This window comes from Pseudopodoces humilis, chromosome 6 (assembly GCF_049639895.1).
Source record: "Pseudopodoces humilis isolate 2021_Gansu_Grassland_sample_001 chromosome 6, ASM4963989v1, whole genome shotgun sequence".
NCBI lineage: Eukaryota > Metazoa > Chordata > Aves > Passeriformes > Paridae > Pseudopodoces > Pseudopodoces humilis.
The window spans coordinates 26,835,805-26,860,064 of NC_142205.1; the positions used below are offsets into that span (position 1 = coordinate 26,835,805).

Here is a 24,260-nt window from a genome sequence, read left to right on the forward strand (position 1 = left end):
GCCTACCAGATTTGCAGGGCAGAGACACCCTGTAATTTTTTCCACTTGCTAACCATCAAGATGTCATAAATGCAGAAACATCCTTTTCTCCAAATTATAGAGAATGTCTCTGTTTCCACTATAAACTTTGTCTTTACAATTGTTTTTCCTGCAATGAATTAGGAGGGCAATGGGTGGCAGCAATCCACTTTAGCCAGGGAGGATTACGTTGGGACTTCACACAATATCCTATTTTCATTAACAGCACAGAAAACCAAACTAGGTGAATCTTGTTTCTGTTTTAAATTACAGTGGGAAAATGAGTACATGGAGTTGGCAGCATTTTTGGGACAGAGTGCTGTGTTTGGAATATTGCTACAAAGAGCCCGCCAGTGCAGCAGAAAGTCTATTGTTGGAGGGATTTGGATTGCTATTTATTAAATTTTATTATGAAGCTTTGCACAGAAGCTTCAGGCTAGCAGGGATTATTTGTTTATTCTGAATGGCCAAATGGAGACGATTTGAGGGCTATGCTTTTTATGCATAATGTTATGCAATTATGTTTTAAACTCAGACTTTGGATTGGCTGGGTAGGAAAGTTGGCATGTATTTTGTTGACTTTAAAAGAAATAAAACTACCAGGTCCTTGTTTGCTTTTTTTCCTAGTTGAATACCATATTTTGAAAACCACATGCTGTGACCATAATTATGTCTCATAACTGTAATGTTGGACATGTTAGAAATACATGAAGATAAGTACCTTGAACTATTTTTGATGAAATGTGGCTTTAGTGGTGTTCAACATATACAACATGAAGCTGACTTCTACTTTTTGTTTTAACTTGGAGAGTGTTTGGATTTTTTCATTATTTTTCCCCCGGTTCTATATTGGATAGGAGACAGCTACTAATAAAAAAGGGGAAAAACATCTAACTTAAAATCATGTGAGTTCTGATAGATAACACTTAACATTTTGTGGGGAGGATCTTTTGTCTTTTTCATTTTGCATCTTGAATTGTCACAAAGGAACCTAAGCCATTTCCTGCTTTGTGCTTAGGAGAAATGTTTCATTACATGTCACATCAATTAGCTAAAATGAGATACCACATGAAATTAGCAAACCTTACCTGCAATATCTGAAACATGGGGAGAATGAACGGTGCAAGTTTCACTTATGGCCTGTAAGTGGTCATTGATACTCAATTCTTGTACATGGACTTGCTACAAACAAGACAGTGTAAGATTGCCTCTTGTTTTTTACAGACCCAGACATGCCTTTTGTTCCTTCTATACCAGAAGACCAGTTCATCCTAGTAGAAGAAGGTGATCCTGCAGTTATTCCTTGTCGGACAAGTGACCCAGATGCTCAAGTGACTTTAGTTAACAGTTTAGACAAGCCCATGTATGCTTTATATGACACCAAACAAGGCTTCATAGGCAATTTTCCTGCGGGCTCGTACACATGCAAAACAATGGTTAAAGGCGTGGAGTTCAAATCTGATGAGTTCCTCATCTATATTATAAGAGGTATTTATTTCTGTTCATTTAAAAAAAAAAGTGATTGTGTTCTTTCTTCACACTGTAAGAGCACCAGCATCATGGGGTTATATCAGATATTTCTCCAATGATGAGCTTCTTGCTCCTCTGGCGGTACTGCCAGTTACTTAGTTTCAAGTTTACTTACAATTTTGATGAGAATTTTGTGTCCCTAACTTTATCTCTCCAAAATTATTGCAAGAAAAATGTTTTATAATCCATGTATTTTCATCATATTTGCTGAAACACAACTTAAAAAGCTGGTCTTTCCCAGTGGCTTTGAGTTGTAGAACTCTGGGCAGCCTGAAAAACATAATGATTTAATTATTTTTAAAACATTTTTCCTGGCTATCAAGGGATTCTCAAAGACAGTCACTGATAAGCAAAATGGGAAATTGCTCTTATATCTAATGCCTTTTTACATGGGCATTTGAGATAGGAACCTCTAATTGAAATTTTATTTGTCGATTATTTCTTTGTGGGATTGAACCCAATGCCTGTGTGGTTCATGCTTTACATACAAATTATTTATATTGGTATAGATCAGCAGTGCTTTTACTGAATTTTTAAGGGGATGCCTCAGTAGAGGAAGTGAGATGGAAATTTTCCAATTAAACTGCACCATGTGAAAATTGCAATCTTTTAAAAACTAAATGAGATCTCTCTTTCTCTCTCTTAGCTACTTCACAGCTGCCTGTTGAAATTGAAGCTCTTAAAACTGTCTACAAAACAGGCGAGACCATCGTAGTAACTTGTGTGGTCTTTGACAATGAGGTGGTTAATTTACAGTGGAATTATCCTGGGAAAGTGGTAAATCTCTTTTTTTTTTTTCTCTCTCAATGTTTGTAGTTACTTATTAGGCAAGCAAGTGGGGCTGGAAAATATTCATATCTGAATTAGTTCAGCTGAGGAGAAAAAACCAAGTTCTTTTAATTTAAGGTTACCATAAAAAAAGTCAGTCCCAAAAGGTGAATTTTCTGTTAGTAACTAAGCAAAGCATGAGAAGAAGGTGAGGTATGGCTGAGGAAGGAATGTTGTCTCTCAGGTCTTGTGCTGCTGCAAAAAAGAAATGTGAAAACAGAAAGATCTAGATACGTGGAATATCTGAGTAGAGCTCTGCTGCTGAAGGTCTGAACCTCTAAAACAGCTCACCTAAATCCTGGTTCTTGGGAATAATAAAGGACAATGGAGAATCAAGTCTATAATCTTAAGTGTTCTTCATTATGCAGATGTAAACTGAAATGATTCTTAAGGTCACTGAATCTACTAATGAGAAACATCTAGTAAGAAAATATTGAAACTTCTGTATAACCCTGAAATTTCTCAGACTGGTTTAATATCCTTTTGCAGTGAAAGCTTTTATTGAGTGAAACTTGGCTAGGGCCAGTACCAGACAATTTCAGAGTACCCCGTGTAAAAAGTCTGGTTGCTGAAGGAATGATGTAATTGAAGTGTACCTAGTTGTTACTCCACATCTCACCTTTTATTTAAGAGCCCCAGTGGAAAAATTATTTGAGCAAGTTTTGTTTTGTTTTCCCTCTTACACATCAGTACAGTCTCTGCTATATGCCACCTTTCAAAACTAACTCCAGCATATTTTTGTACCAGCCCCTCATGACAACACAGTCTGTCATTTTCACCATCCTTTTATTCTGGATTTTTCTCCTTGTCAAGAAATTATTCTTGTTTTAAGAGGAGGTGGAACACAGCATCTATTAACTGGTTACTTTTTGTCTGATGAAGGGGATAAAAATTAATCTTCCTTCATGGACACTGGACAAAGGGAACTCAAGTGGCTTTTTCTGAGGAAAAGGTGGTGCATAAAGAGTGAATTGATCTATCAAGTTGCTTACCCAAATTTTCAAAGGTATTTGCTTCTTGTAAACAAAATATGGGTTCTCAACCTCAACCTTTTGTGCCTGCCCCGAAAAGGGTGTATTTTTCATAGGCACAGCTTTTCTGTTGTGGCTGAAAAAGGCATCCTTAACCGAGTAAACAAGTCTTCTGCCGTACAGGATTTAGAGGTTTGCTCCCACTTCAGGAATATCAAAGATCCTCAATGATGTGCTTTCAGCTCAGTTACTTAAGCAAAGTTTTTTTTCCTTCTCCAAACTACAGAAAGAAAAAGGTCTGATAAAACTCGATGATATCAAAGTCCCATCGCAGAAGCTGGTTTACACCTTGACCATTCCTGAGGCATCAGTGAAAGACACAGGGGATTATGAATGTACTGCTCGGCATGCAACCAAGGAGGTTAAGGAAAATAAGAAAGTAGTCATTACAGTTCATGGTATAGTCTGATTTTAGTGTCCAAAATTATTAACACATTGGAAAACACCATTCTTGAAAGATGTTTCATAGATTTTTTTACACAAGGCTTTTTCATTTACAGACAAAGGCTTTGTTCACCTGGAGCCCCAGTTTAGCCCTCTGGAAGCTGTCAACCTGCATGAAGTCAAAAACTTTGTTGTTGATGTGCAGGCTTATCCAGCACCAAAAATGTACTGGTTGAAGGATAATGTGACTCTGATTGAAAATCTTACGGAGATTGTTACTAGTTCCAACAGAGTCCAGGAAACAAGGTAAAAAAACTTCTGACCCTTACTTACCATGCTGACTTGAGTTCCTCCCCTAGAAACCTGGGCACTGCTCCTGCTCACTCTTTACACCTCAGTTTGTTGCTTCTTCCTCAGTGGCATTTAAAAATAGTTTATTTGTTTTCCGTTCTAAAGGGCAATGCCTAATTTCCTTTCCTACCTTCATCACATCAACCTCTTCAAGGTTCCTGAGCAAGAAACCTCTTCGCTCCCTTTAACATGTCTCCACACCAGTAATTTCCAGCTATTTCCAGTAAAATCAGGGCTTTGTCAGGTCCTTGCAGAAAGTAACTAGGGCCACTTCTTTCTCAGTTGTAGGTTGATAGTTATTTACTGCTTGAGTAATGACTCAGCTAAGGGCATGCCAGAAATGCTAAATGTCACTATGTTATAATCTCAACATACCCACATTACGTGTTGCACTTAAACTACTTTCTTATGTCTGCTTTAAAAGTACTAACAAAGGCTTGCATTTCTGCAGGTTTCAGAGTATTTTAAAATTGATACGGGCCAAGGAGGAAGACAGTGGATACTATACTTTGGTAGCTGAAAATGAAGATGAAATTAAAAGATACACCTTCTCCTTGCTAATACAAGGTAAGCAGCCCAAAGCCTTGCCCCCCAGAACTCATGGCACACAGCAAAGGCTTGATCCACTTACACACTGCATTGCCTGGAGTATGGATATATGAAAGGCATGAACCAGGGTGAGCGGAGGAGTGCGTGCGTGTTGGTCTCAGGAGCTTTTCTAGCCCCATCCTGGCTTTCACTTCTGCACTGGCCTTGAGCCAAAGAGAAACTTTATCCACCCAGCTAAGTTATTCCAGCTGACAGTAGGACGATAGCTCATTTAACATGACATGAAGACGTGGCACAACTGCAGCACTTCCTTCTCATTGCTCTAGCTTAGAATCCTCTCTGAGCTATGGGAGATAAGCACCTCCTGGTTGAGTCTGTGTCTGTAGCTCTTGCTAAGGTGTTGGCCAAACAACACCTGCCCTTGAAATTTGAAGCTGTTTTTTTTGTAGGCACTGACAAGCATTTTAACAAACTCCTGACTCCTTCCCAGTTCCAGCTCTGATCTCAGCTCTTGTGGATGATCACCATGGCTCTGCAGGTGGGCAGACAGTGAGATGTTTGGCAGAGGGGACCCCACTTCCTGATGTGGAATGGCTGGTTTGCAAGGACATTAAAAAGTAAGAGGAATGGTTGGTTTCTTACCTGGAATATGACTTGTATCCTCAATTATCTTTACAAAATTACTTACTGTACTATGTTTTCCTCATCAAGAGCCAGTAAGTTTCAGAAAATTCTTACTTGTTTTCAGAGGCATGTTGCTTATATTTCAAGAGAGGTTATCAGTGCCCTTCTTTTTCATTCTATAGGACACAAAACAATACATCAATTCATGTTTCTCTCATAAAGGCTTTCTGTTCAGTAAGCCAACTCCAAGGATTCCACAGTTTATGTTTGAGTGAGAATTTTGAGAAGTAGCTGTCCTTCCATTCAGGGAGTTGTTGTCAATCTAAAGACCCTTCTGGCCCTTAAATGTCTTGTTGTCAGAAGAAATTTGCAGGGAAAGATGATCCTTGTTCTGTTCACTCTTATTTATCCATACCTACACCAAACGCCCATTTCCCCCATTATTCTTCTCTACAGGTGCAGCAATGACACCTCTTGGACCCTTTTGACTAACAATATCTCTGATATACACATGGAAGCCCACCTGGATGAGAAAAATATGGTGGAAAGCCAGGTGACCTTCCAGAAGGTAGAGGAAACCCTGGCTGTGCGATGTGTGGCAAGGAATGACCTCGGTGCTGTTACTCGAGAGCTGAAGCTTGTGGCTCCCAGTGAGTTTGCTTTGTCCTTCTATGCAATTACAGCAGCCAGTTTGACCCTGCTCTCACTCACCCCAGTTCAGTCCTAATGGATAAAAATATGGATTGTTGTAGATAATAGATTAAAGTGGATTTTTTTCCACCCTGGTATTTCTCAGGATGAGGCATTTTGTAGCTCTTTATGGTGCACCTGCTTTTTGCTGATTATGTGGTTCCATAATTCATTTTAGCATTTTATTCATACTGGCTATGGGACATTCTTCTAGACAATCTGCATTTGGTTTTGAAACAAGATGGCAGAGCAGCATTGGGCTTTACAGTCACCAGCCTCAGGAGCTGCTCCTGCCACTTCTGCAGGACACGGGAACTGCAATGATAGGGGAGGTGGTTGTCTTATGTGTGTGATGTTCCTCATGGCTCATGAGGAAAATATGGTTCTCTTTTACTCCACAGCCTTGAGATCAGAGCTGACGGTGGCTGCTGCCGTCTTAGTGCTGTTAGTGATTGTGATAATTTCACTGATTGTCCTGGTCATCATATGGAAACAGGTATGTAGAAAAGTATTTTGGTTTGGGTACTGAGTCCTGCTGGGCTTCGATCTGCTCTAAAGTCAGGTCCAGGACTAATGCTTGGTTTTGCATTCAATGTGCTCTGCAGAAGCCAAGGTATGAGATTAGATGGCGAGTCATTGAGTCTATCAGCCCTGATGGCCACGAGTATATTTATGTGGACCCAATGCAACTGCCTTATGACTCCAGATGGGAATTTCCTCGAGATGGGTTAGTGCTTGGTAAGTTTTCTGTAAGGGACTAGCCTCACCCTTCTTTGAGAAGAAAGACATTCAATGGCCACTCTAGGGTCTCTGCAGGATTAGCAATGGAAGTTATGGTCACAAAGTCCAGAGTTTCTCTGTCTGTTCTCCTCAGTTCTCCTTCCTGATCCTCTTCTACAGTGGCATCAGCCCTGAGGTCCTTGTGTTAGTCTTTCCTGGGCCTTCGTTCCAGTTCTCCTCCACATGCCCTGTGTGCAGTGTCCACCCCTTCGTGGCTTAGGGAACTCTCAGTGTTAAACGCCCTTTTCAACCCTCACTTCTGCTAAGGCATCCAAAAGAGGGATGTCAGTATATTTTTATCTGCAAGACATTTATATACTTATGCACAGAGGCCAATAAAATCTGCAACTAATTATGCGGTTTTATTAAAAATATTTTTTAAATTATTAATCCATGCCATGCACATATCAGTGGTGAGTAACTGCATATTTTTGTGGCTACTGTCCTTCTTTCTTCTTCCTTCCACTTCTTCTTTCTTGCTTTGCTATTCCTCATTGTAATTCATGCAGAATTCAGTTGTAATTATTTCCTCAAGGCTGGCCCAATCTCTCATTTATATCAATTTAAAGTGTAATGACTATAGAAAATTTTAATGTTCTATCCAGATAGTTCTTTAAACATACAAGGCTTTCCTCTCTTGGAGATATTTGTGGACCAAATTGTATTGCAAAACACAGGAGAAGATAAAATGTGTACTTTGTTTGATATATTTTAAGAAGCATACTCCCCTGGTGTAGTTCTTCACCATCACTGAGAAAGAGTTAATTCTTGAAAGAAGCAAGAGAAAAAATTTCTGGTTCAGGAACAATATCCTTTAATTAAATTCATGTTGCTAATTGAAGACTAGAGGAGGGTGAATGTTTTATGGAATTATTTTATTACAACCCAGACTTTAATTATGTGCCTAAATAGGATTTGTCAGATCTGACTTGTTAAAGACCACCACTGTGACTTTGTCTCCCTCTGACTCATGAGCACCAGCCTGCTTCAACGCCTTCTTATTTACAAGTGTATTCAGAATAGTCAGTAACTTTAAAACCCAGTGCTCCATATTCTTTTGGCAATCTGGATTGCACAACTGCTCTACTTGACACATTCACCCGCTGGCACTTCTGCCATATTAAATGCTTGCTGGTGAGGGGGGGGACCCTCTTTTGTTTCTGTGTCTGACAATTCTGGTTTGTGTGGATTTTCTCTTATCTAAGTGGGAGATGACAGCAAAACAATAACACCTTTAGTTCAGGGAGGCTCTGAAGCAGGTTAGATACCCATTTTGGCTCCACCAGATGAGTATTTCCCATCCTAGCTGTGTGAGCCAGATGGCATTTATTTGTTTTTTCTAGCCAGTAGTGCCTGGAGTGCAGTACTGTGTTAAATGCCAGCTCTGAACATCGGCTGGATGGAGCTTCAGTTGATAAATTTGGGTTATACTGCAAATTTCCCTTTGCAATCACTGATCCACAGTATGTGCAGTGCACTGCTATTTAAAGGGCTTACAAAGCAGTGCAAGTCCAGAAGGTGCAGACCAGAAGGAATAGTGCAGTAATGGTATGAGCTGTTTGAACACCACTGCCATCTCCTGACTCTGCTGAGCATTAGTGAGGTGCCAGCAGGACATGGACCTCCTCATCCAGCTGACAGAACTGAGAGCAGTGCCTTTTGAGGCATGGGGTCCGAGTGTTGCTGCTCAGGATACCAAGGTGGCTGTACAGAGACAGCAGAATTGCTCTCATCATTTCCCAGAAAGCCACTGATTTGTCCCAGTGACCTTAATAAAATTAAATGCTGGTCTGACACAGGATCAGACCCGTGCCCATTTGAAAAAGGCAAATTAAGATTCAAGTCACACAGCAGTCAGAGATGTGGTACCTAGTTTCATAAGTCTAGAAACTGGGTGTAGATTATAAAGCCTGACACTTGTTTGGTTTTTAATATAGACCAAGAGACTTATGGTTTCATTTGGGGTGGGTTGATTATCTCAGGCCAATTCCAGCAAAAGAAATGTCCAGCTGAGCTGGTTGCATCTGGAACAAATTCACACACTTCACCCGTGTGTCCTCTGAGCAGAAAAGCAGCACCTCTCTGGCAGGCACAGCAGATAAACTCTGTGGATGGGTACAGAGGCTGAATTAGCTGCTCTTCCTCCACTAGTCTGAGGGGTCTGGAGCTGCTGCTGTGTCTGCGCAGTCCCTCTGTGGTGGTGAAGCAGCGCTGCTCCTTCAGCCAGCAGATCACAGCAGTGCCTTTATACTGAGAAGTAAGATTGCAGTATTATTTTGAGCTTCAATGAAGCGCTCATCAAGAATTTGACAGCATTACAGATGCTTCCAGTTCTTGGGCAGTTAGCTCCCACCTGGCTCCGAATTTCAAATGCAAAAGACGTGGGGCTTGGGCTACATCTGCAGAGAGGGTTGAAAAGGGGAAATAGCGGTGATGGCTCCCTGCCATTCTGGAAGTGCTCTCATTGTCTCCACATGCACCCCAGGCCAGCAGAGGTGATGGAGAGGGAGACGTGTGCCTTGTGCTCAGCTGACAATATGGTTTTGGGGAGGAATTGGCTTGTGAAGACAAGAAGATCAAGGAGCATCAGCAAATGCCATCATATTCTGAAGGGCTGCATCCTGCCATATGGCTCCCAGATCTTCAGTCTGAAAAGTTTCAGGGTCCAAATTTCAAACTCAGGTTGTTTGAATTAGTCTGAAATTTAGTGTGAAGCTTTCTCACATCCTGATTGGGAAGGATAACCTTTGGAGCATGGGAATCTTGAAAAGAAATCACATAGCTTCTGTGGGCATGACAAACTATGCTGTCATAATCTTGGAGAAGTTTGCCAGTGTTAGCTAAGCATTCTTTAACCACTTTTTGTGCTTGCTAATGATGTAGATATTGTTTGGCTGGAAATTTTCTTTCAAAAGCATGTGTACAATGAAAGTGTGGGGGCAGTAGCTAGAGGATAAGGGAAACATATGGCATTGCATGCCAGATAACACCTTCAGAAGTGTAAAAGGTGACAAGTTCAAACTGCAAATGAACGTCAAAGACAAAATGCCATATATCTCCATAGTAAAAGTCACTGCTTGTTCTTTCTGTGCTCAAGGTTAAAAAGTAACATAAAATCAGAGCAACAGCTTGTCAGGCATGTGACTGTATTCTGGCATCTGGACCTCATATACAGGTTCATTCACTAAGTGTTCCCTTGATGAACTTGGTTTTCAATGCAGAAGCTATGAAATACAGTATTTTGGAGTATGACTGTGCAGTTTGTATTTCTCTAAAATCTCAATCAACCTGAACAAAATTCTTCTGGAGACTGTATTCATATTAGAAGACAGGATATATTAATCCCAAATTTTTGTCTAAATTGATTTGTGAGAGGACTAAAGGGTCTATAAACATTAGCTGTTTCATTACAGCACTTGGAAATTTGCAATACAATTTATTCCAGCAGATGAAGCACACTTGTACAATAAACTTCAGAGAAGTTTCCCCTCATATGTGATCAATGTGTATTTCAGCTTCTTGCAGATCTGAAATGGTGCTGCCTGTCTGTTTCTGAGTGTGCTATCGATGTGCTTTAGACCATTTTACTGCTGGATGTATCCAGCATTATGTAATAGACCTAAACTACAGCTGAGGGACCCAATTCAGATTTGCAAGTCAGGAACATGCCTGTATTTTAATCAGGTGCTGACTGAGGCAAAGAGGTCAGCCTAAGCCTAGGACAACCCATGATGTGAGAGGATAAAGTGAAGATGGCAGAGCACAGGAAGGGATGAATTGGAATGATCTGAACTTCCAGGTGTAGGTGTGCTCTTGATGTTTGCTTGCATCTTTTTAAGAACTGTGCTTAATGACAGCATTTCATATCTGCTTTTTCTACTTAAAAATGACCAGATATAATAAGAGCAATAATATCAGTGGTCTGCCTAAGGGAATATGCCCTTTCCACACAAGAATCAACTTGTAGAGGAATAGAGACAGGAAAGGAGCTGAATTGCTGTTACTATCTGAAATAAATAATGCTCTCCCTTGTGTTCAGGTCGGATCCTCGGTTCTGGTGCATTTGGAAAAGTAGTTGAAGGGACTGCATATGGATTGAGTCGCTCTCAACCAGTGATGAAAGTAGCTGTGAAAATGCTGAAACGTAAGTTGTCATGGCTCCATTTCCCAAGCTAGGTAGTGCAAGTTCCCATGGGGTTATTCAAACATTGCTTGTTATAAATTAATTCTTCATATCTAAAGTTGAAAATGAATGGTGAAATGATGGGATTTTAAAATTATATGTTAGATTGCTTTATAGCATTTCAAGCCTGAAGGTACCCAGGCTTTTGAGAACATCCAAAGTTTAGGTTTAGCTGAACAGCTACAGTAACTCAACAAATATTGGGAAAGATCAAGTACTGTGAACAAATGAGTGCTATACAAAAAGGGAAATAGGCAGGTCTTTTACAAGAATCTTAAGTTCACTGAAGATTTCCTGGTTCATGAGAACTGAGAATCAGATGCAATGATTCTGTAGGAACCATGGGGAGCTTGCTTGTGTTGAGTGAGCAGTTTGTAGAGTGCTTCTGTGCCACGTGAGCAACCCACTACACCCCTGGAGAACGACAAACAGACTGGGTCAGCCACTGAGCCACATCAAGTGAATCCCTCACTAATCATTTGTGGCTCCTCTCCAAGTTTTAGGAAAGACACATATCAAGTAAAGGACACAATGGCAGCAAAGCTACAATGAGGCAAGCAAGGAGAAATTTGTTGTTAGTATGAAAAAGGTGAATTGCTCCCACTGAGTGGTTAATGTGTTTTTTCTACAGCAACAGCTAGATCCAGTGAAAAACAGGCACTCATGTCTGAACTGAAGATAATGACACATCTTGGCCCCCACCTGAATATTGTGAATCTGCTTGGAGCTTGTACAAAATCAGGTGGGTTTTGCTCACAAAATAAAGGCTTGCTGCGGGGTCATCATTCAATATTTAACAAGCACATTGATGCCTAAAGATTTTTAGCTTTTTATGCAATCTTCATGTATTTGTAGCTTTTTAGATTATTAAATGCTTAGGTATAATTTCTAGTACTTTTCCAGCTTTCTTTCCCACAGTGAACAAATGCTTATTGATGTGTTCTTTAAATTTTAGTCTTGCCTGTTAGCTTACTACAGACCTTTTATTTTGCACCATGTAATCATAGACACCATAAAGGTAGGGTAGGAGATGGGGGGGAGAACTCCAATGGGGCAGAATCCAGGGTGGAAGTTACCTAATCAGCTGCTCCTCTAATTGGACAATATTGGCTAGATATTCTAATTGCCAAATTTTATAAAACTGTCCAAATTTAATTTGGAGCATGTTTTTGGTTTTGGTTTTTTTGCCATATTGTGTACCTGAACACTTTTATATTATCATTCTAATGTTTCTTGGAAAAGTTTGTGTTCTATTTCCAGACATCAACACAGGTTTCAAGGAAAGGATTTACCAACAAATATAAACAAATATCAGTTTTTCAGAAAAGTTCTTGATATTTGGTAATAGCTGCAATCATAATTTAGTAGATAGAAATGTAGTAAGTCACAACTCCATTTTCTACTACTTTTGGAGTCTTTTTGTATTTGTTTCTGTTTTTCAAAAACCCCACACATCAATGCATAATTTTGCTTTATTTTAACAGGTCCTATTTACATCATTACTGAATACTGTTTTTATGGGGATTTGGTGAACTACCTGCATAAGAATAGGGACAATTTCCTGAACCGACACCCAGAAAAGCCTAAAAAAGATTTGGATATCTTTGGGATGAACCCCGCTGATGAAAGCACAAGAAGGTGGGGGAAAAAATGAAAAAATTAAATACATGACCTTAAGGACTTAAGTCATTATTAACCCTTATTGAATTTACTCTAATTTATTGGTTTAAACTCCCCCCTAATTTTTCTTGTCAGACTTTTGTCAGGTTTAGGTCTGGGAAAGACAGATAGTTTTTATTCAGTCTCCCTGACATGTGTCCTCGATTTCTGTTTCCTGCATGTAGACATGCCTGCAGTCTGAGAACCCCTGTGGTTTCTCCATAGATATCCTGATGTCCTAGAGATTTTGAATAATAAATCACAGCCCAGTGTTTCTTTTTTTTTTTTTTTTAACAAACAAACAAACATCCTTTCAGCTCTACATGCCAGAAACTTTTAAAAGTAAAGTGCATCTACCTGTTTCCTTGTTTCTATGCTTGGGGAATTTCCACTGTCTAAAGCTCCTTCCCTTCAACACTGTGGCAGAGCTTGCTCTCCAAGCCCAAGTCCTCTCCTTTATCTACCCATGGCTTAGCCAGTCTCAATAGTGTCCTAATGGTTAATGTTCATCCCAGAACTTTTTCCAGATGGTGGTTGAGGAAGTTTGTCATCATACATTCAACAATTTAATGCCATAAAATGAGCTAGGATTTAAATAGTGAACAGAGATTCATTCAAAAAATCACTCAGACAAACAGATCAACTGACTGGGTTGCTGAGTAAAGCCAGTACTATTCATCTGGGCATGGGTTTGTTCAGCAGGACTGGGTTTGTTCAGCAGGACTGGGTTTGATGCAAACTGTCTGGGTGAATAAATTACTCCTATCATTTGGAATATCTTGAGCTAACAGCCCTAGGTAGTAATGCTTGACTTCAGTGGGACTTTGGGAAATAAGGCATGGTTACATACCTGACTGATGGCAAAAGGCTAAGATCGAAGCGCTTGTGTTTGAGTACAGTAATACACAGTAACATGTATTAATAAATGATGATTATGTTATATATATGGTAATGATCTTTATATATGTATATATTGCCTAGGAAAAAGCCAGGTGTTGAATTTCACATCAGTACAATGGTACACCTTAAGTCAATGGTTAGATATGCACATGCTATGACAGGGGAGTCACTAGCTGATACACTTGTATTTTTTTTCTAATTTCAGTTATGTGATACTATCATTTGAAAACACTGGAGAATACATGGACATGAAACAAGCTGATACCACTCAGTATGTGCCAATGCTGGAAAGGAAGGAGGGCTCTAAATACTCTGATATTCAGAGATCTGTGTATGATCGGCCTGCTTCATATAAGAAGAAATCCATGTCAGGTAATGTAGAACTGTCCCTTCTGCATATATCATTAATACAAATGACTCTTGTGTAAACATGTATGTTATTTTTGTCCTCTAAATGTATACAAACTGTTTAGTTCTGTTCAGCAAGAGTGTGAGCATAAGCTGTAAGCTAAAAGCTTGTGGTTTTGTTCTTCCATTCTGCTTTGGGGGTAGGAGTGCATGTTGCTAGAGCAGAAGGGGTCCAGTTGTGTATTCGTTTCTGTGCTGGAACACTGTGTGCTTGTGTTCTGCAGTAGGGCTGTAGGCAGTGATTTTATCAGTCTTGTAGTCTGAAGGATTTTGAGCAATAGCAATAACCAAAAATAATAGTAGTTTGTATTGTACATTTTCCACTTACATTTTGCATTAACTGACACTTAGCAAATGCAGAACACTCCCAAATACTTTCCTGGATTATGTAATGAAGATAATGAATGCATCCTATTCCCTTTCCCTGTTCTCAGAAACCAAATATGCTTTTGTTTAAAAACAGACACCATCACTTCTGCCTGCAGGCCTCAGAAACTAAACCATATCCAGTCCAAGACTTACATGGCAGACTTATGTACTCATGCTCCAGGACAGTCAGAGAAAATGAATCACTGAATTTTGACTGTTTTTTTTCTGGCATTTTTTCATAAAAGAAATAAGAACTGTTGCCATAGAATTACTGACCCTTTTTGCTGGTATTGGATTAGTCCCAGTGAATACTTCCTGGGAACAGTGTTCAGCAAAAGTAAACAGATAAGAATGTACATGCATGCACAAAACCCTAATGAAGGCATCACCTCTAAACAAATATTTTTGTACCACACACTGAGTAAACAACATATGTGACAGTCCAGTAATGTCCAGTAACACTCCTTTTTCATTTTACTTTTTCTTACTCTTCCCAGGGGAAAAAATTACAGACAGAAGAAAACCCAAACACATTATTTAATACTGGCTGTTTTTAAAAATGCAGTGTGTGTCAGTGACTGATGCAAACATTAAAACTGGTAATAGTTGCTATGAAAAGACTGTTTTGGTTATGGTACTCTGCTAAAATTATTGGCTCAGAATCATGATAGGTAGGGGAAATGGATGCTACTTTCACACTCCCTAGCAAACCCACATTTTTTTTCTTTTTTCAATAGAATCAGAAGTCAAAAACCTTCTTTCAGATGACAGTTCAGAGGGCCTCAGCCTACTGGATTTGCTGAGCTTCACCTACCAGGTTGCACGGGGAATGGAATTCTTGGCTTCTAAAAATGTAAGTAAATTAAAAAATAAGCAAAATGGAATAAGGTGTAAAAATGTCTTCTGCAGCTATGGTTTTAAATTTAGATTTTCAGCATGTGACACAATATAGTATTCTTTTTGGAGACAGAGTCAGCTTTCTCACTTACCTGGAAATAGAGATCACCATGATGGGAAAAAATCAAAGCAGCAGTCACTTGTCTTCCCTGCTGCATTCTGTGACATTCCCAGAGTTAGGCTGCCAGAGATGGTGGAGGATCAAAGTAGGGTCTGGGTGAAGGGCCCATGCAGTCACAAACCAGCATGGTCAGAAGAACAGGCATATCATTAATACATGATGGGTAGAATGGGAAAGGGTGACCTCACTTTTGTCTCCTCCCCCCTCCAAATGCATCCATGTGAGAACTGGCTGGTCCTCAGGTGTGATGCATCCCCTGCCCCTGTTAGCAGGTGTTTGTTCAGTAGAAGGTCTTGTTAGGACTGTACCTAGAAAGTCAACCCTTTTGTAAAGGCAGAGGCCAGCTTGCAAAAAACATGTCCTTGAACAGCTTCATTTTTCTCCATACAGTGTGTGCACCGTGACTTGGCTGCTCGTAATGTCCTCCTGGCTCAAGGAAAAATTGTGAAGATCTGTGACTTTGGGCTGGCTAGAGACATCATGCATGATTCCAACTATGTCTCCAAGGGCAGTGTATGTACTTAATCTCTGGAGCTCTGCTTTAACTGAAATGAAAATTGTCAGTTTTAAATGCTATTTCATGTTCTTGCCATTCAAGATGGTTGCAGTAATTGACCACTGGGATGAATGTTCCTCAGAGCAATTTATCTTCAGTTCATTAATTCCTGTAACTTTTCTAACTCTGTTTTAAAGCCAAAAGGTACACATTTAGTACTTCACAGTCTGACATTTTTAACTGGCAGGTTTTGTGACTGGATAAACTATTGACAAACTGTCAGACAGTGACATAGCAGACCTAGTTCAGAAGTGCCAGATTTTGCATCATACCTTAATCTGCTACCTGGTCATTTGATAGTAATGAAATGAATATGGTTTGACTAGTTTTTGTGGGGAGCAACAAGTAGCATTGCTTATAATCCTGGTACCTCTGTATTAAATTGAATTAAAATAAACACTAGCAAGGTTATCATAACTTTTCTTATAGAGAGATGTTATTCCTGGCTATCAAACAACAATTGCATTTGAAAGCATTTACTTAATGACTAATTGGTGTGTTTGGGCTTTCTTTCTTTTTATTACAGACTTTTCTCCCAGTAAAATGGATGGCACCTGAAAGTATTTTTGACAACCTGTACACAACGTTAAGTGATGTCTGGTCTTATGGCATTCTGCTGTGGGAAATATTTTCTCTTGGTATGTACTATTAATATTTTCCTTTGTGTAGTGATTAATTTTTTTTTTCAATTAAAACTGTTCTACATTAAATATTTAAAATTCTGCATATAAAAATACATGTGTGACTGAATGCTGTTAGCTGTATGGGATTTCAGATTCCAGTGTTAGGTGCAAAGTGAAATGTCCATATTCTCCCAAAGTTCTTTTGGTTTTGGTACAGATTTTCTTGTTTGTTTGCTTGGGCAATTTGGTTTGGGGTTTTTTGCTTGTTTTTGCAATATACTTTTTTTTCTGTAAATCTAAAAGAACCGTGTGAAAATCTTTTGTGGAAAGGTATTGGTGTGCCACAACAGGATTGATTTTCTGTCTAATATGAGAAAGAACATATTTCACCCTTGCAATGGGGTGCCTGGGGCTGCAGCCCAGCTCAGCAGCTGCTTTGGAACAGTCTCTTCATACACATTTCAAAAGAGCCTGTCTTAGTCCCATTAGAGAATGAAAATAAATGTCAATCTTCCGGGACACTGATTTCTCATTTCCAGGTCAGCACTGTTCACACAGTTGGTTTATGGCAGCATAAAGTGGTTATGACAATATATAGCAGTTACAGACAATGTACAGTTCCCAGCTGGGAACAGCCTGGCTCTCTCCTTAGCCTCATTAATTAGCCTCCTGGATGGGTGGATGGCCTGCTTCAGTGGGCATACATTGCCCAGATTTACTGCCAGCAGAATTACTCATGCCTGTATGGTATCTACTGCTGCCCCACAGCAACCCCAAGCCTAATGCTATTTGCTAGAATAAGTTGTCACATAACTGCTTCTCAGAAAACAACAGTTGCACCACTATTTATGGTATCGATTCCTGAAATCTCTGGGCATCATAGGATCCTGTAAATAGCCATTCCTCCGTATCCCTGGGAGGCATTGGAGAGCTCAGGAACTGAAGCACTACACTTCACTGCTCTATGTGTAAAGAAGGCTCAGTTTTAGGTGAAAATCCTGCTTTTGAAAGGGCAGAAGTTTCTGAAGTAACATTATAGTATGTCTTCTCCATCTGAGAAAGTTGTTCCTTTTTGGAAAGCAAAACATATCCTCAGCAGTGTGTGTTAAGAAGGTCAATTTTAACATCTTTCTACCATGCTGACTTCAGCTTGAATTACCCTTTTACACATTAGCAGCAGCTGAGACTGAGTGTAGTGATGTCTCTGTGTTGCAGCCCCAAATTACCAATTAACTGTGTCAGATTGGGCCAAGTCCAAACTTCTTGAGAACCCATGCACGTGACATGTTAGCTATTGTCTAAAGCCAGCTGCCCAGCTGGGATGACTGGGGTATGGAGGGGACTTACCAAGGCTTTGGCCTTGCAGGCTGGATGAGGTGTGTTACTCAGACCATGTCACTCTCAGCTGTCCTACAGGTGCCAAAGGCAATAATGCACACAGAGCAAGTATCCGGGCTAAGTCCTCACAGAAAGGCAGTGGCAGAGCAAAGCCATGACCTCAGCCATGCCAAATGCAGGCTGATGACCTGATCCAGATATCATCCAATCTCTGTCCCCTATACATTCTATAAACACCATAAACATACTTTTTCCTAACTAGTGTCGACTTTAATCTTTCCTAGCCAGTGTTTTACATTAGGGTTTAATGTCATCAAGACAATAGCTCTGATGTGAAATGCTGGCTAGGAAAGAATCATTCATAGTGTTAACGTGTCATGACATGAACAAGGAAGACAGTATTTAGGAACTCTGCATGGATGGTCAAGCACAGAGTAGTACTTTTGCTTCTCTTTTATCTGCAGGTGGCACACCATATCCTGGCATGATGGTCGATTCTACTTTCTACAATAAGATCAAGAGTGGATACCGAATGGCCAAACCAGATCACGCTACCAATGAAGTGTATGTGTGCATTTGGCTTTTCCCACCTGCCCAGTCTCCAGAGAACTTTTGCTTTAGTTTCTGTTTGATCAGTTATGTTCCTCTACCACCTGGATAAACTGGTTTCCTTCTTATCTGCAGGTATGAGATTATGGTGAAGTGCTGGAACAGTGAACCAGAGAAAAGACCGTCTTTCTACCATTTGAGTGAAATTGTGGAGAGCCTGCTGCCTGGAGAGTACAAAAAGGTTTGAATTTTGTAATTTTGTCTGTGTTTTCTGTATACTGCTTCAGAGGGTATTATCAGCATTGTTCCAGCCATGAGAGCCATGAGCACTGAACTGGCACATTCTAACCTATGTGAATTACGTGATTAGCACGGGGACACTGCATGTTTGGTTTCTTCATTTGAGCTTGCTGTGAGAAGCAGTTCTGCAGTATTAACTGGGAAGCAGGACTCTTCATGTCTAATTAAATCCTAACAACTCAATTTTTCTACTGGAGAACTAGTTCTATATATTTTCATGGGATTTTGTATAAATGTATAATAATTCTATAAAAGGACTTCTTGGCCCATGTGTATAATCTCCCTGTCTCCTTCTTTGGACCCTGACACCTGCAAGTTTTCCCCTCACACTTCCTATATCTCTGGACAAGTTGTGCCTGCCCCATCATTCAGTGTTTCATTTTTCCCACCTAACTTAGCTCCTTTCTCCCTACCCTTCTTTCACATCTATTTGCCTGCTTTGTGCTGCCACAAAGCTTTGCTCTTGCATCATCTAAAACTTATGTGCCACTTCTCCTTTCAAAGCAATTCTGGACTTCTCTATCCTGTGTTGCTGGCTCATAGGGCAGAGTGTTTGCTAGGCTAAAGAATCACAGCTGCCCATCTGAAGAAAGGCAGCCTTAGTAAATAACATCTAATGAAGGGGTTAAAATGAATGTTTTCAGAGCTATGAGAAGATTCATCTGGACTTCCTGAAAAGTGACCACCCAGCTGTCACACGCATGAGAGGGGACTGTGACAATGCTTACATTGGTGTAACTTACAAGAATGAAGACAAGCTAAAGGACAGGGAGAGTGGATTTGATGAGCAGAGGCTGAGTGCTGACAGTGGATACATCATTCCCCTGCCTGACATTGACCCTGTTTCTGAAGATGAGCTTGGCAAAAGAAACAGACACAGGTAGGTGCAGTTTACAGATCCCTTAGCCCATAGTCCCAATTCGGGGTCATGTTTGGCAATGTCCATTTATGCTTTTCAGCATCATACTCCGCTAATGGTTTCCTTAGCTCTGTTGAAACTACTTACTGGGGGAGTTGCATATGAATATGGTAGTATGACTGGCCACAGTGTTTTCAATAGGAAAAAAAATCATTTTGCCTTTTTGTGGTTGCCAGGGTTAGGTCACTGCTGGTAGGGTGCTTCCGTGTGTTTTTGGGGCTCCTTTAATAGCTTGGTCAAGTCACAGTGGTTGTCTGGCGGATCTGTGGGCATATTTGGAAACATCTTGCCTCCTTGGAGCTTCATATGAGATCTCAAATGATTGATTTGTTTGTATGAGACAAATTCCAAAATCTGTGAGAAGTTGTTTGACCTGAGCCCAACAACTGTTGTTGATAATATCTTCTATGATAAAATTTTCTGTGAAAGCAGGGTGTCCAGAACTTTTTACTTCTCTCTTGTCCATTTTCATGACCAATGGCACTACAACACAGCACTGCCTGACCCTAATTGTGAATGGTGCAGATTTAAGTCATCCCTTAATTCATAGTATATAGATTCAGCAAACTAGAAATGTCTCTTTTTTTATTTATTTCTTTTACATTTTTTTTGTGATTTATTCAAGTAAGGAAAGAAAGGAGTCCCTAAAAGTACTATCAAAATTAAGACATATTATCTCTCTCTGTTATCTTACTGTCTGTTTTTGCTATCTTATTTTCACCTGACCTCCCTAGATTTACATAAGTGACCTATTGTCACAGTAGTGTCATAAAACTATTTCTCCAACAAGTGTCTGGCTGAGAGTGCTTGGAGGAACATAAGAAGAGCATGCTCCTTTGAATTCCAAGGTGGTTCACTACTTTTGATATACAAGATATATCATGTCCTACGAAACTGGTGGTCACAGTCACCTAAGATTGCACAGAAATTGGATGAGAAAGCATCTGGGGTTGTAGCATTCAGTTCTGCTAGAGATTGGAGTATTTACCCAGCCATAGTCACCACGTACTTTATCTCTGAGATATTTGTCTCTTCCAGTTCGCAGACATCTGAAGAAAGTGCCATTGAAACTGGTTCCAGTAGCTCTACCTTCATCAAGAGAGAGGACGAGACCATTGAGGACATTGACATGATGGATGACATTGGGATCGACTCCTCAGACCTGGTGGAGGACAGCTTCCTGTAACCCCACCGACACCTGCCAGCTCTGCACACAGGGAAGCTTCCCGTGTTGCCTACAGACTTCTGCTCCACAGAGAAAACCACTTTAATGTAACGACAAGGACGTGAAGAGGAGGTGGATTTGTAGAAAGGAATTCCCAGAAATGGGCAGAGAAGTCAGCCTGAGAATAAATGAAAGAGATATATTGAAGATGGATTTTTTTTAGTGTTGCTTCTTGCAGTACTTCAGTAGCATCTCAGTGTTGCTTGCCATTCCAACTGGTAGGAGGATGAAGGGAAAGGCCACAAACTGACCAGTTTTGGGTTTCAAGGGCATTCATATGACTTTGATGGACCAATTTTCCACTGCAGCAATACTTCACCATTGTAATTATGTAAATAACTGTCTACTCAAGGATCTTTTGAGGTGCACATTGAACATATGCCATGGATTTTAGAAGAGGTCATTCATGAATTTTGTGTACTCCTCCCTCAATCTCAATGTCAGCTGCTGTTGAACTATCATGTGAATTGAAGAACATGCAAAAACCACTTTTGGACCATAAAGGTCTAAAACCACAAGGGACTGACTGGTACTATAAAGCACGTTACTTTCTACCATTAATGCAAGTAAAGGGGAATAATAATGATAATAATAATGATAATTAAAAGTCAGTCTATAAATAGGTGTTAGAAACCTAGTAAGTCTTTATTAACTATAGAAGGTAGCTATTTTCAAGATAATACTACTACTGTTTTCAGTAACACTAAATGTATATTTTACAATCCATTGTCCTTCAGTAAAAGCACAGTATTGAAACACTTTTTTAAGTGCAGGGGAGAAATTTCCAGCCCAAAACATATTTTTTTTTTGGATCTACACAGAATGGTAATAGTAACATGGAGAAAAAAATTAAAATTATTTTCTTTCATGAGCTGAGTGCTTTTCTAATCAGATATACTAAAAACAATTACTTTTTCTCTGATTAAGTGAGGTTTTAAAAATTTAAATTAAAAAAAAGCAACAAAAACAACACCAGAAATATCCCATTATTAGTTTTTCATGGGTACTCAAAAGAAATCTTATCCTGAGGTTAGCTGTGAAGAATTGATTTTATATTTAAACTGTTCAAGGAATAAAGACATTTCTCTCATCCTGAAACATGAGTTCAAATAAGCAGAAATAAATATGCAGAAAATATTCTTGTCTTAGTTTTCAAGTTTAAACAGGAGCAGAAATCTCTACTATCTTTGCAGACTAACTACAAAAGGTAAATGCTTCTATGAATGTTTTTTGGAAGAAGGTGCATGAAAATGAACCTGCTCTCAGCCTGCAATTGTTTTTTGACACCAGTTATATGAACCAATTATTATAATTACTGTTATCACTGTACAATGTGTTATTGAGATATGATGCTTCAGAAGACTTACACGTGAAAAAAAGTTCATCACTGCCAAGGGCCCCATCCTTTCTGGTACTCAACTTTCAAGCTTTGCCTTAATTCAGTGCAATGAGCACCTAGTAGGATATGCCCAGCCTCTGTTACGACATAACCAATGCAAATGCAGTGCAAACTCATTCCTGTGTTACAGTATTTTCCTAGGAAGTGTGAAAGAGTGACTGACAGAACATGCTGCCATGTTAAACTACAGTTTACCTTCAAATGGCCCTACAAAAAGCTTCATAAGTCCCCTTGACTTCACTTGTGGACAGATCAAATAAAAGCAAATGCAATATTGGCAATGTTACAGTGTGGGATGCTGCACAGGCAAATAATTTTGGGTCTGGGTTTCAAGCTGTCACCTGGCTGAGGCCACGCACAAGATCACAGCAAATGTGAAGCGAGCCCCTGCATTTTCAACCGCGATGGAAGCTGACAATCAGAAGGAATGGTGAATGATGGTGCATTCTCTGCTTCTTGCATTCAACAGACCAAGAACAAGTGTCTTCCTGGGACCATGCTTTTGCCAAACACGTCACTGAGCTCTGTATGGGGACAACTGTGAAACATAGACTCTTGATACAGCCAGGACAGATGAGATGGTGTGAAATCTCCCTCCAGTTATGAACTACGAATTGAGGAAACACAAATTGTCTGTGGATATCCCAGATATCTGAATGGCCACTTGAGATGACATGTGCCTTAACTTGCACGTGTAGTCTTTACAACTACACATTCAAATTAGGCAAGTAATTTCACCTGCATTTTTGCACATGGCCTAGTGTTCTTCAGGATTTGAAAATCAGCCCCAGCATGTTTTATTATATCAGTTACTGGAATCTAAGGACATTTTTATGCAGATTTGCCTTCCCCTCACCAGCCTCATTCTGTATCTCACAGTGCATCTCAGGCTAGACTCAAACAGTGAACCAGAGCTGGATCACTTTCTGGTACACAGTAGTGTTAATTCCCCATCTTGTCATGAGTATTGTGCAGATCAGTTGCATCCGTGGCAGGGGTCTAGCCAAACCCAGCTCACTGCAGGCTTGTCATCAGACAAGCTGGCCTGGAAACTGGAATGAGAAGGAGAGGAAGAGAGAGGATTTACTAGACAGGGAGAAGTGTGAGAGGATGAATTGTTTAGTTTCACAATATTATCAGTATTACAGACTTTTTTCTTTTTATGGCTTACTTTTTGAGAAGCCACTGGAAGAGATATTCCCAAACCTTTTGCTACAGTAATTGTATAACGACAATCAGTGTTATCCTACGAAGTGCAGCTTTTGATTTGGAATGGCCAACCAATTCCTTACAGCGTGGTCTGCAACTTGTACAAAATGGTCCTATTACATGATGAAGGACGTGAGATATGATGATGTTATACATCAATATGTATATAAGTATTTTTATATAGACTTCTAGAATACTGCCAAAACATTTATGACAGCTATATCACTGCCTTTGTTTATATTTTTTTTACTGTGATATATTCCACAGGCACGTTAACTGTTGCACTTTGAATGTCCAAAAGCTATATTTTAGAATAATAAAAAAGGAAGTGTTTCCAAAATGATGGCTGTTGTGAAATGTTTGAAGAAGGGCAAACTGGCCTGAGCAACGGTAGGCACAAAATGTTTTTCAAAAATGCCCCTGTTGATATTTTGTCTTTGAAAAAAATCTTGTAAATTAAGATCTCTATATTTCAATAAATGATATATAATTTAAAGATATGTGAGGGGTCTATACTCACTTATTGAAAGATGGTTGTAAAGAATCAGTCTTGCTCAGGGGCTTTTCCCCTCAAGAAAGAGCTCTTTGAGCTCTCTGCAAAGCCATCAGGCAGTAATGACAAGCATGCGTCCGAGCCCTTCCAGTGGGCATAGTGAGGAAGTGCTGGCAGCAAAAGACTGGGATACCGAGTGACATCTGTGGGGAGTCACATTATCTCCCAAAACACAGCAGGTAAGGTGCTCCAGCACTGGGTGGGTGAGTGGGTGGGCACTGGGCTCCCCGCACAAGATAAAACCCTTGGCCTCGGCACCATGTGTGC

The 24,260-nt window shown here is 39.9% G+C and overlaps 1 protein-coding gene across 3 annotated transcripts in view; it reads left to right on the forward strand.

The window, feature by feature from the left end:
- Window positions 1-23,940, forward strand: part of PDGFRA (platelet derived growth factor receptor alpha) — a 34,501-nt gene extending 10,561 nt beyond the window's left edge. For all 3 annotated transcript variants that reach the window (XM_014262884.2, XM_005517712.3, XM_088056489.1), the window contains exons 4-23: window positions 1,243-1,506; window positions 2,195-2,325; window positions 3,634-3,805; window positions 3,908-4,097; window positions 4,594-4,709; window positions 5,182-5,308; window positions 5,772-5,965; window positions 6,407-6,501; window positions 6,611-6,743; window positions 10,825-10,929; window positions 11,600-11,710; window positions 12,453-12,606; window positions 13,733-13,899; window positions 15,042-15,157; window positions 15,713-15,835; window positions 16,405-16,516; window positions 18,304-18,403; window positions 18,524-18,629; window positions 19,333-19,568; window positions 20,646-23,940. In XM_014262884.2, the coding sequence (XP_014118359.1) occupies window positions 1,243-1,506; window positions 2,195-2,325; window positions 3,634-3,805; window positions 3,908-4,097; window positions 4,594-4,709; window positions 5,182-5,308; window positions 5,772-5,965; window positions 6,407-6,501; window positions 6,611-6,743; window positions 10,825-10,929; window positions 11,600-11,710; window positions 12,453-12,606; window positions 13,733-13,899; window positions 15,042-15,157; window positions 15,713-15,835; window positions 16,405-16,516; window positions 18,304-18,403; window positions 18,524-18,629; window positions 19,333-19,568; window positions 20,646-20,793 (2,900 nt within the window). In that variant the 3' untranslated portion in view covers window positions 20,794-23,940. The remainder of the gene's footprint in view (window positions 1-1,242; window positions 1,507-2,194; window positions 2,326-3,633; window positions 3,806-3,907; window positions 4,098-4,593; window positions 4,710-5,181; window positions 5,309-5,771; window positions 5,966-6,406; window positions 6,502-6,610; window positions 6,744-10,824; window positions 10,930-11,599; window positions 11,711-12,452; window positions 12,607-13,732; window positions 13,900-15,041; window positions 15,158-15,712; window positions 15,836-16,404; window positions 16,517-18,303; window positions 18,404-18,523; window positions 18,630-19,332; window positions 19,569-20,645) is intronic.
- The last annotated feature ends 320 nt before the right edge of the window (window positions 23,941-24,260 follow it).